This window comes from Theropithecus gelada, chromosome 1 (genome assembly GCF_003255815.1).
Source record: "Theropithecus gelada isolate Dixy chromosome 1, Tgel_1.0, whole genome shotgun sequence".
Lineage (NCBI taxonomy): Eukaryota > Metazoa > Chordata > Mammalia > Primates > Cercopithecidae > Theropithecus > Theropithecus gelada.
The window spans coordinates 81,695,937-81,708,078 of NC_037668.1; the positions used below are offsets into that span (position 1 = coordinate 81,695,937).

At 38.1% G+C, this 12,142-nt stretch overlaps 1 protein-coding gene and 1 non-coding gene across 4 annotated transcripts in view; both read right to left on the reverse strand.

Annotated features, from left to right (window-relative positions):
* Positions 1–205: 205 nt before the first annotated feature.
* NDC1 (NDC1 transmembrane nucleoporin) overlaps positions 206–12,142 on the reverse strand; it is a 68,522-nt gene continuing 56,585 nt past the window's right edge. For 2 of the 3 annotated variants that reach the window (XM_025396922.1, XM_025396913.1), the window contains 2 exons: positions 7,219–7,379; positions 206–2,767 (listed from right to left, as the gene is read on the reverse strand). In XM_025396922.1, the coding sequence (XP_025252707.1) occupies positions 2,704–2,767; positions 7,219–7,379 (225 nt within the window). In that variant the 3' untranslated portion in view covers positions 206–2,703. The remainder of the gene's footprint in view (positions 2,768–7,218; positions 7,380–12,142) is intronic. The other variant, XM_025396904.1, reaches the window with a different exon arrangement.
* Positions 5,914–6,049, reverse strand: LOC112616107. Its single transcript, XR_003117566.1, has one exon. It is a non-coding gene; the product is annotated as a small nucleolar RNA SNORA58 (small nucleolar RNA).

The window sequence follows — 12,142 nt, forward strand, 5'->3', positions numbered from 1 at the left end:
AGACTTTCTGAATTCAGGCTCCTTAGAGTTACCACGAAACCCACCAAATCAGTCTAAGCTAAGGGCAAAAGCTGACTTCTCAAAAAGTTCAGCTCTTTTAGGTTTTATAAGCAACAACTCTGAGACTAAACTGAAATGATTAAGGAAGCATCACCACCACCACCCCCGCCCAGAAATTAAATAATTGACCTTACAGACACACATATTTCAATTAATGTTCCATTTTTTAAAATCACCAATTTATTTTTCTACCCAATCCAGTATCAATGATATACAAAAGGATATAAACAGACTATCATGAATATTTATAAGATGACACACCAAACAATTACCAAGGAACAAATCCTGCAAAATAACAAATTGTTGCTTATCCATGTCCACTCAACTGTACAAGGTTTATTTCTAGGACAATTTCCCAGTTCTCTGGGAAAGAAGTTCTGTGGATTTATACCTTCCATAAGGGTCAAGCAAACATGCTAAGAGCTGATACCATCATGTTTTTATACTAGCAGCCGAGAAAGGTTTTTGAAGAACACTCTCTTTCAGACCAATGTTACAGCATCAGTGGGCTCACAGACAGGATGTGACTTCATCAGAGGAAATGCTTCTCTCCTCTTGGTCTCCCTAAGGTCCTCCTCCTAGTACGCAGGAGGAGCTCCCCATAATAACACCCTAGTTCCAACAGATGGTGTGTAGATTATCCACACACAATGGGAAAAAGAAAACCCCCTTACCTACTAAATAGAATACAGATCTGGGGAGGCAGTTTCCAGATCTTCAACAGGCAGACATTATGCGGCCTGTATTTAGTACACAGCATATTCTCTTGAGAGAAAACATGAATGAACATTCTCAGAAACATTCACATTGCTCATCAAATGTAGTTTTACCCAAAGTATATAGGAAATGGCAAAAACCTAAACCTAGCTGGACATTTTATACAAGGAAGTCAAAGTTCAAAGGAATCATCCTATCTTTATTCTCAGAAATCCAATGGGTTGAATACCACAGTTCTTCTTTAATGGAAGCAGAAGATTCGAGTCCTTGTCTCCCAAAATGCCTCAGCCAGGGTCAGCACAGAGAGTGGAATATAAAAAGCTTAATTGTGTTAATACATGGAATACAACAGTTCTCAGTCAACCTAGCCACAGTTTTCTGTCTTGGCCATCTACAAGAAATGACTACATTTGAAATTCAACTTTCACATTCAACAAAAGAAATCAATTCAGCTTCAGACACAAAGCAAAGCCAAAAACAAAAAACAAATGGCAATAGCCTACATATCTAAACACTTGACAATCGGGGAACTGTCCCACAGAGATACGCTCAAGGCCAGTAGCACCCATTTATAATTTGGCATGTACTGGTTGAAGGGGCAACAGGACCCAGAGCTAAAATATTCAATTATAAAGATATAATAATACATTGATGAATCAGACAAAAATAGACATATATGATACCACATTAAAGATTCATATACAATACTGTGCTGACTTTAAAGAAAATATTTTGGGACACTAGAAGGAAAAGAATTACAAAGGAGCATTTCAGTCCAAAGCTAGTCCAGTGAATATCTATGACTAGGATTTCCAATCTTTGATCTCCAAAGAAGCTGATCTAATAAATTCTAACAATACTTCGTTCACATTTGGGACACACAGCATACTTCCAAGTACAGTAATCCCTCTGACGTTTTGGTTTCACTTGCTATTTGATGACTAAGTTGTTTCTGACTATAAAGATCTTCCTATTTTAATTCGCCATTTAACACTACAGAGGCTGCTCCCTTTGAGAGACCAGACAAGTTTCACAGAATTTGATCTAATGAAGATGAATGGTGGGGAAAAAGGGAACATTTCCTGGGTTTTTTTGCAAACCTTTTTCTCTTGCTTGAAAAACTCTGCAATCACTTAATGTTTTGTTCTGGAAAAAGAAAGCAAAACTAGCTGGGCAAATACCCATACATTAATACTCGGTGTTTACTAGCATGATACAAAATAAATTCATAGATGTCAGTCAATTGTTTCTTCAAGATCAAATGTGAATTTTTAATCTTGTAACTTAAGAACTGAGTTTTTCCACATTCCTTTATATAGAGTTAGCATCTGTAAACTGAGACCCTTTTTTGGGTAATCATACAAATTTAATTTGTCCCTGGAAACAAAAACACAACCTAACAGATTAACAAAATATGTCCTTTAGACAATATTTTTTCCGTGAATTTTGCTGCACTGTTACCATTTTTATCCTTCAGTAAATGAAACTACACTTAAAAAGTTTATGTATTTTGAGTTTACAAAGAGCTAAACTCTTAATTAAGAAGACTATGAAGTCAACCTATACTCATTTCAGAACTGGCTTCCCTCTTTTCAAAAGTAAATTCTAAAAGTTTTTTAGTTATTATTACTAAGTTATATGAGCTAGAGACATTTCGACTGCCTTCAATGCTTCTGTAAAATTGAATAAAGATTTTATTATACCACACACACAAAAAGCAATTGGTACAGAAAAGGCAGTTTTCAGTTATTCTGTTGAGAATTTCTTTCCATGATTTCTCCCATTAAAGTATAGTTTTCAAAGCAACCACCACGACAAAGGAAGCATCTAATTAGTCCGTTTTCTTCTGATCCAAGAATGCTGAACATTTACTGTCCCATCTGTAGTTGTATCAGCAGTGTAATGAACACAGTTTATATTACTTAACTATTCTTTGAACTCCAAGAACTGTTGAAGTCTTTTCTGATGTTCTGCAGATGCTTGCACAGCACTAAATGAAACATAAATTCAAAGCATAAGCTTTATTTTACATTAAGCATATTAAGTGAACCACAGAGCACAGAGTCAATATTTTTCAAAACAATTAAAAATGAATAGAAATCTTCACTTCTTTAGTATTTCTGAAAAAGCTGGATGAAAAGTCTTTTTAATCTAATGAAGAGGAGGGCTTGTATTCAGTAATGGCATGCTTCTATCTTCTAAAAGACCAAAGCAAATTAAGACTGACAAGTGAAGGCATTGACTTTAACCTGCTCTGCGATGGAACCTGCTGTGCAGAGTTCCAGGCCTTGCAGTAGATTTTCTGGATTTTATTATTTTATTTAAACCAGATTCCAACATTATCTTTGAGCTGCAGAGTATCTGAACTGCCTTCAATACAAAATCCTTTAAACTTAAATGTTTGGTTAAAACACAATAGATTCCATTAATTACTTTCAAAGGTAACAGCTTGGTGGTTTAGATTTACTTCTCCCTTTGAACATAAGTTATGTTTTAGATGGGAACACTGAGTTCTCTCTCCACCCTCACCATCACAAAAATATATTACCTTGACAAAATTAGGGCAAATATATACTGAAACTAGTATAACACTTCCTCTTAAGCTTTTGGGCAAAAATGGAATATAATGAAAGATTCCGGTTTTCTAGTTCTTGAATAGGTCACCGCTTTTTAAAGTGCCAAAACAGTCTTATTTTAATAATTTTGTTATGAATCGTCCTAAAATGTCTTATAGACATCTTTGCTTTCTTGAACCATGTACCCTCTAATTGAACCATTTCAAGTATTTTACTGCACAAAGATGCCCTCTCGGTGCTAGTGAGGCTGTCTTCTCTAATTTAATGGCTCTGAAACTCTCTCAAACACCAAATCTGTGACTTTTCCATGACATTGCTCTCTGCTAGCAGGTAGTAAAGTGTCCCTTACAATTTACTGTTAGTACTCCTGACTCTAGTAGCAATCTCTGCTCCTCAAATAAATTTTCATATGGGCCAGACATGGTGGCTCACACCTGTAATCCCAACATTTTGGGAGGCTCAGGCAGGAGAACTGCTTGAGCTCAGGAGTTTGAGGCTGCAGTGAACTATGCTATGATCCTGTCACTGCACTATAGCCTGGGCAACAGAGCAAGACTCGGACTCAAAAGAAAATTTTTTTGATATGTTATAGGCTGGAAAACCAGAATTAAATTAGCCTAAATTAGGAGTAAATGGGAGGTGGCAGGGAATGGGGAGATGTAGGTCAAAGGATAGAAAGTTGCACACATGGCCAGGCGCGGTGGCTCACGCCTGTAATCCCAGCACTTTGGGAGGCCGAGGCGGGCGGATCACAAGGTCAGGAGATCGAGACCACAGTGACAACCCGTCTCTACTAAAAATACAAAAAATTTGCCGGGCGCGGTGGTGGGCGGCTATAATCCCAGCTACTCGGGAGGCTGAGGCAGGAGAATGGCATGAACCCGGGAGGCGGAGCTTGCAGTGAGCCGAGATCACGCCACTGCACTCCAGCCTGGGCGGCAGAGCGAGACTCCATCTCAAAAAAAAAAAAAAAAAAAAAGAAAGTTGCACACATGTAGGATGAACAAGTCTAGAGACCTAATGTATAACATGAGGACTATGGCTAACAAAATTGTATTGTACTAGGTTTTTTGTTAAATAAGCAGATTTTAGCTGCCCTTGACATACACACAAGAAAGTAACTATGTGAGATGACAGACATGTTAATTTACTTCACAACAGTAAACATTTTATATGTAAACCCCATGTTATAAATCTCAAATATACACAATACAATTTATCTTTTAAAAAATGAGTAAATAGTGTTGAATGAATGTGTCCAATGAGTAGCCTGTGTTTGTTAGTTGATTTTCAGACCTCAAGAGCTAACTTCATTTATACCTAGTTCTCAGAGGTAGAGCTTTGAATAGTGAATAATCAGGTATTATACAGTAATAAGTATCACGATAATGCAGACTGCACAGTGGGCTTTACCTATGTATGATCCATTTTATCTTTACTAACAACAAATGAAACCAAGTGGGTGTGAGAACGTTCCCTTTCATGGGGACATAAGCTGTATCAGAAAAATTCAGCAGTTAGGGGAAACACCAGTCTATTGGTTAGGAGTACAGACACTATAGACAGAACCCTAGGGTTAGGAAGATTTGCATCTGAATCCTGGTTCTGCAACTCACTACCTGCATAATCTTGGGTAAGTTACTTAAAACACTAGGAAACTTGCTCACAATCACAGATAGCCAATGATGTAAGCAGACAGAAATCCAGATATTTTAACTCCAGATCTAACATTCTTTTCACTACATTTGTACAAATAGCCTCCACTGATTTTATCAACTTTGACGCATATATAAAATATGGCTCTTTTCAGAGAAAAGAAACTAAGGCAGAATTTCCTTCGCACAATTTTTATTTTATTTGTTTATTTATTTATTTATTTTTGAGGCAGGGTCTTGCTCTGTTGCCCAGGCTGGAGTGCAATGGTGCAATATTGGCTCACTGCAACCTCCACTTCCCGGGGTTCAAGTGATTCTCCTGTGTCAGCCTCTGGAGTAGGTGGGATTATAGTTGCCTGCTGCCACACTCAGCTAATTTTTGTATTTTTGGTAGAGAAGGGGTTTCATCATGTTGGCCAGGCTGTTCTCAAACTCCTGACCTCGGATAATCTGCCCACCTCGGCCTCCCAAAGTGCTGGGATTACAGCCGTGAGCCACTGCGCCCGGCCTATTCTCATAATTTTTAATCAGTCATCTATATCTCTTTTTTTTTTCTTTGAGACAGAGTCTCACTCTGTTGCCCAGGCTGGAGTACAGTGGCAGGATCTCAGCTCACTGCTACCTCCACCTCCTGGGTGCAAGCGATTCTCATGCCTCAGCTTCCTGAGTACCTGAGATTTCAGGTGAGCACCACCACACCCAGCTAATTTTTGTATTTTTAGTAGAGATGGGGTTCACCATGTTGGCCAGGCTAGTCTCAAACTCCTGACCTCAGGTGATCTGCCCACCTCGGCCTCCCAAAGAGGTGGGATAACAGGCATGGACCACTGTGCCTGGCCTATAGCTCTTTCTCATCTAATAAATCCCTATGCTCCCCTTTTCTTCTTGTCGTTTTTCCCCCAGGGCAATGTTACAGTCCTGCTATTTATCCAGCCACTGATTAAGCTGGCTAAAGCTGGCAGGAACTTCAAATTAATCTCGCATACAATGTCCCCCCTGCCTGGCCATGAGCACAGTCAGGCAAGGTCTACGGGTATGCCCTTCTCCTTGCTTTTGTTCCATCATTAATATACGTCATATTTATTTCATTCTTTACATTCATCAGTATTTTCTGAATGTGTCCTACATATTAATTTATATCTTGGAGGCAGTCTAGTGTTGTAGATAAAGATGAAAGATTTTTAAGAGTAAGAAAGACCTGATTTCAGGTTCATGTTTGACATGCACTAGATTGTGCTATCAGGCAAGTTTTAACATCTCTGTGCCTCAGTTTTCATATCTGTACAATTATGATAATTTCTACACTTCACAGGGTATTTGAAAAGAGTAAATGAAAAAACAAAGTTCTAAGTGAATTGTCGAATAGCATTATCTGATAAAACTTTCTAGAATTAGGGAAAGATTTTATACTTCTGTTATCCAATACATTAGCTACTAAACATATGTAGTTATTAAGTACTTCAAATGTGGCTAGGGTGACTGACAAATTGAATTTTTAACTTTACTTAACTTTAATTTAAATTGGAAGTCTTAAACTATTCATTGATTGCAAACAAAAACAACAGAGCAATCTCTCGTGTCTTCTAAAGTTCATTTATAATTATGATAAATATAAATATAGTTTAGTTACTAAGCTAGTATCCCTCATCCTGCCTAGCTAGATCATTTCACAAGAGGAAAGCAGTAAACATCAATAAAACTAAATATAAACAGGCTTGGCATTTGTGGTTTTCTCTCTGGTTCTGCTTCTCAAGGTGTTGTGATCTGTCGGTGTTTTTCCAGCATGAATCACAAAGCACCAGGGATTCATTTCTGGAATACTTTGCTCACCCCAAGTCTTCAGTTTGCTGACCAAGATATAACAACAGAATTGTTTTAATACACTTTTCTGGAAAGGTATCTGGATTTTCTGCCCTTTTTTCTCCCTTAAGGATCTTTTGGTAATTAAAATATATATATATAATTAAATTTGCTGCATTTATAACTTTCTGTCCTCTTTTGTCCGTTTGAAAGAAATCCCCAAAGCTTTAGGATGGGCCAAATAGTAAAATATAAATATTAAGTCCATATCCAAGCTGTAAGTTCCCAATGAGAATCATCGAGGTCCCAAGAGAACACTTTCAACACACGAGCCTCATCATTCCCACACCTGTTTCTAAGGAAAGTTCCCCAGAAGGGGTCTCATCATGGATCAAAACAGGTAAACTTACTTCAGATGTTCACCAAATGTAGTAGTTATTCGATAGATGGCAGTTTTTAGTGATGCTCTGAATGCAAATCTTAATGTTTTATATGAAGTATCCACAAGGCTTCCTGAAATTCGGGGTGGTTTACTGGAAGCATGAGGAAGCTTAAAGTACTTGTCGACTGCCTACACCAAGAAAGAAAACACGTCAGTTTAGATTATAGAGAAAGTCAACCTAGGCCATGTGCTGTGGCTCCCATGTGTAATCCCAACACTTTGGAAGGATGAGGCGGGAGGACTGCTTGAGCCCAGGAGTTCCACCGTACTCCAGCCTGGGCAACAGAGATCCTGTCTCAAAAAAATTAAATTAAATTAAATTAAAAATTAAAAAGAAAAAAGTCACTTTAGTCCAAAGAATTAAGATTTGAGATAGATACAAATGGATATATACAGAGAGATATATACATATCTATAGATATGCTATAACACATTTCTTATTGTAGATCACAGTCAAAATAGTTTTCATAAACAATGCAATACGGAAGCTCAGCTACTATGACAGCTACCAGGCCCCCCACAAATCCAGACTTGACCTCAGAAACGAAGCTATCATTCAATAGCCTTGAAAATGCAAAGCCTGAAGCCAAACACCAATGTCCTACTCTGCTTATGATGTGTGACAGGCAGGAGGAGCTTTATTAAAAGACCTCAGCAAAAAAAAAAAGACCAAACTTTACACTTTACAGAAATAGCTATTCACTAAACAGTTTATCTTCCTTTTCAATTCAAATAAGGCATTTATGAGCAATGACAGATGATACTGTTACATCATGAGGTCCCCATGGAAAAATAAACTGACAAGATATAACGGTATAAGCATACTATTTATAGTTATGAATGTAACCACCAAAAGAACTGAAAACAAAAATAATTAAAATTATGTTTGCCATCATGTTCTTAATTTCAAGAGCTCTTTAACATCATCTGTTCTTTTTTAATAGCATCCTATTTTTGTTTCACAGATGCAATATCCTTTATTTCTGAGGATTCTGATAGCTTTTTTGTTTTTTAGTTTCTTCCAAGCTGATTTTCCCCCTTTGCTCCTTTTAGTCTCTAACTTCTGCATGAGAGACTTTCCTCAGAAATCTAGCGATCCTCGCTCACAAATGCAAGTGGGACCTGCTAAAGAGCTGAGCACCAATTATAAGTGCATGACTGGGAATTACAGACAAGGGGCTTCACAGTGGGTCATCTGCAGGGAATTTTGCAGGGTGAACCTTCAACTCAGTCACGTTACGTCTTTCTTCTTGGACTGGTCAGAGTGCCCAAAGAAAGTTTTCTAGTATCCTGACTACAGGGCCTGGCCCCAATGTTCTGAAGCCAAGAGGACACCAGGGCTTCTGAACTCATCCCTCTTCTTTAGTACAGCACCCACAACTCCCCCAGACTGGGTGTTCTACTCTCTCTTAAAGGATAAACCTCAGACGACAGTGGAGGAGGAGCAATTACTCCACAGCATAGGATCTAGGGATCTAACTAATTTTCATACAGCTCTCACCCAAACCTCTTTATTTTGGCTACCTGTCCCTTCACCCTTGGTTCTTGAGTTACTTGTGCTTCTCCCACCACCAATTTGAAATCTGCCTCTGGAATCTGCTAAGTTAGCTATCTCAACCATCTGCTTTCCAGCTTTGAAAGTTTTGTTGCTATTATGTCCTCTCCTGTTTATGGTTTTATGTATTATAAAATACCTTTTCTATAGTTTAGTAGAGTTTTGGGGAAGGAACAAAATTTGATGCATGTGTTCAGTCTGCCACAGTAACTTCAGTGTTATTTAATATTTCACTGAATTTCACTGAATTTAGTGCTATTTAAGTATTTCACTGAATTTCAACTACTACCTAAAATTATCTCAAGCATGTTCTAGTCTTGGGAAACATTTTTAAAGTTGATAGTAGAAAAAATAAATGATTGGACTCAGAGTTATCGTGGCAGATTGAACAAATGCATCAAATTTTGTTCCATCATAATGGAAAAGTTATATTCTTTTCAATTTTCTTGCAAACGTCCTGATTAACCCTCAGTATACCAAGAAAAACAGTCATCATCATTACTGCCTGGGTCCTATGAATACTTTATATCGGTAGTCTAAAATCATTTTACAAACAATTTACAGATGACAAGGTAATGTAAAATAACATCATAAAACTTTAAATAAGAAGACCAGGCACAATGGCTCACACTTGTAATCCCAGTACTTTGGGAGGCTGAGGCGGGAGGATTGCTTGAAGCCAGGAGTTCTAGACCAGCCTGGGCAACATAGAAAGATTCTGTCACTACAAAAAATTTAAAAATTAGCTGGATGTGGTCCAACACCTGTAGTCACAACTACTCGGGAGACTGAGGTGGGTGCGAGGATTACTTGAGCCCAAGGGTTCAAGGTTACAGTGAACCATGATCATGTCACTGTATTCTAGCCTGGGCAACAGAGCAATACTCTGTCTCTAAAAAAATAAATAAATAAAACAAAATAAAAATGAAAATAAGAATATAAACATGGCAAATCCAAATTTTTATTCCGTATTTTCTAGGTTTTGAAGGTATACACACCTGAAATGAGCAATGTCCTTTGAATGCAACCAGCTGTTCACCAGCTATTATGCATAAATCTGGAATACATCCATCTTGTAAATACTAATTCCAAATTTAAGCTGTATCTCTAATAGGTTCTAGCTCATCAATACTGCTGGTTCTTTTTCTTGTATTTGCACCATCAAAATGCAGTACCTTAAAAAACTTTAGACAACTCATAATTTTGCTGAACAAAGAAGTACAGCCATTTTTTTTGCACCTTAATTGCAAAACATTTTCTTTTTCTTTCTTTTTATTTTTGAGACAGAGTATCGCTCTGACGCCCAGGTTGGAGTACAGTAGTGCGATCTCGGCTCACTGCAACCTCTGCCTCCAAGGTTCAAGCGATTCTCCTGCCTCAACCTCCCAAGTAGCTGGGATTACAGGCGCCCGCAACCACACCCACCTAATTTTTTCATTTCTTGTTTTTTGGTTTTTTTTTTTTTTGAGACAGAGTCTTGCTCTGTTGCCCAGACTGTAGTGCAGTGGCACGATCTTGGCTCACTGCAAGCTCCGCCTCCCAGGTTCACACCATTCTCCTGCCTCAGCCTCCCGAGTAGCTGGGACTACAGGCATCCGCCACCACGCCCGGCTAATTTTTTGTATTTTTAGTAGAGACGGGGTTTCACTGTGTTAGCCAGGATGGTCTCAATCTCCTGACCTCATGATCCGCCCGCCTCAGCATCCCAAAGTGCTGGGATTACAGGTGTGAGTCCCGCGCCCGGCCATTTTTTCATATTTTTAGTAGAGACAGGGTTTCACCATATTGGCCAGGCTGGTTTCGAACTCCTGACCTCAAGTGATCCGCCCACCTCAGCCTCCCAAAGTGCTGGGATTACAGGCATGAGTCACCACACCCAGCTGCAAAACATTTTCATTCTTAGGTTTATAAATACAAATTCAAATGATCAATTCCAGTGGCTTTTTTTCTTTGATATCACCTATTGCCTTCTTATCTTTGTATACACACACCCACCTTCAGCACCTATCCCCTTACAAATTGTATAAAGTAAATTTTGGCACACAAATACAACAGAAAATGAAGGAACACTGGTCATGTGTACTCTTAGCAAAATGAGAGATTTAAGTTCTTATTATAAAATACTGTGGGATGAAGTCTTTCCTGTTGAATGACTTACTAGATAAGCATACCATACCAGATACATTTCCTTTCTCTCCTTAAAAACATATTGTTCTGTAATCCTTAGGTTTCAGGAAAACATATCTAGAATACATCAACTGAAGGTTCACAGTCTGAAATTCCTCTTTTTTTTTTTTTTTTTTATGAGACGGAGTCTCACTCTGTCATCCTGGCTGGAGTGCAATAACTAATGATCTCAGCGCACTGCAACCTCTGCCTCCCTGGTTCAAGCAATCCTCCCACCTCAGCCTCCCTAGTAGCTAGGATTAGCAGGCATGCGCCACCATGCCCAGCTAATTTACTGCTATTTTTAGTAGAGACAGGGGTCTCACCATGTTGGCCAGGCTGCTCTCGAAGTCCTGACCTCAAGTGATCTGCCCTCCCCGGTTTCCCAAAGTGCTGGGATTACGTGAGCTACTGCGCCCAGTCCCGAAATTCCTCTTGTATTTCACCATCATCATTAAAGTCTAGAGCTATGCTGTCCAATATGGCAACCACTAGCCATATGTAGCTATTGAGCACCTGAAATGTGGCAGGTCTGAACTGAGATATGCTACAAAGTGAAAAATAAACACCAGATTTCTAAGAATTAGCATGTAAAAATGGATATAAAAGATCTCATTGGTAATTTTATCTTGATTACATGATAAAATGATACTACCTTAAATACTGGTTTAAATAAACTGTACTATTAATGTCACCTGTATTTTGCCAATTTATCTACCAGAAAATACAAGAGTACATAGGTGACTGCATTTTATTTCTATTGGACAGAACTGGTCTAGAGTGCTGCTATCTGTCTCTCTGCATTTGTCTTCCAATGTGTCTCAGTAATTGTTTTATTGGCAATTTTCTTCCCTTTACCATTGTGGACAGAAAATTTAAAAATTATGAATTATCAATTGTATTCAGTGAAAGCTTTAAAAAAGACTACAAAGATGTGTGTCTAGACTTTTTATATAGCTTTTCATGAAAAATCATGCAATACTACATGATTTTATCATTCTTCTGTTTTCATATTAGTCTTTTTTACAACATAATAACTAAAGAGTAATGATAAAATAATTCCTAGGATAATCGACAGCAAATTGTTACGAGATAGTGAAAATGTACAATCACTAGATCTATAATATACCTTAGATTTTGAAAGGGCCCAACAGACCTATATGGATAATTG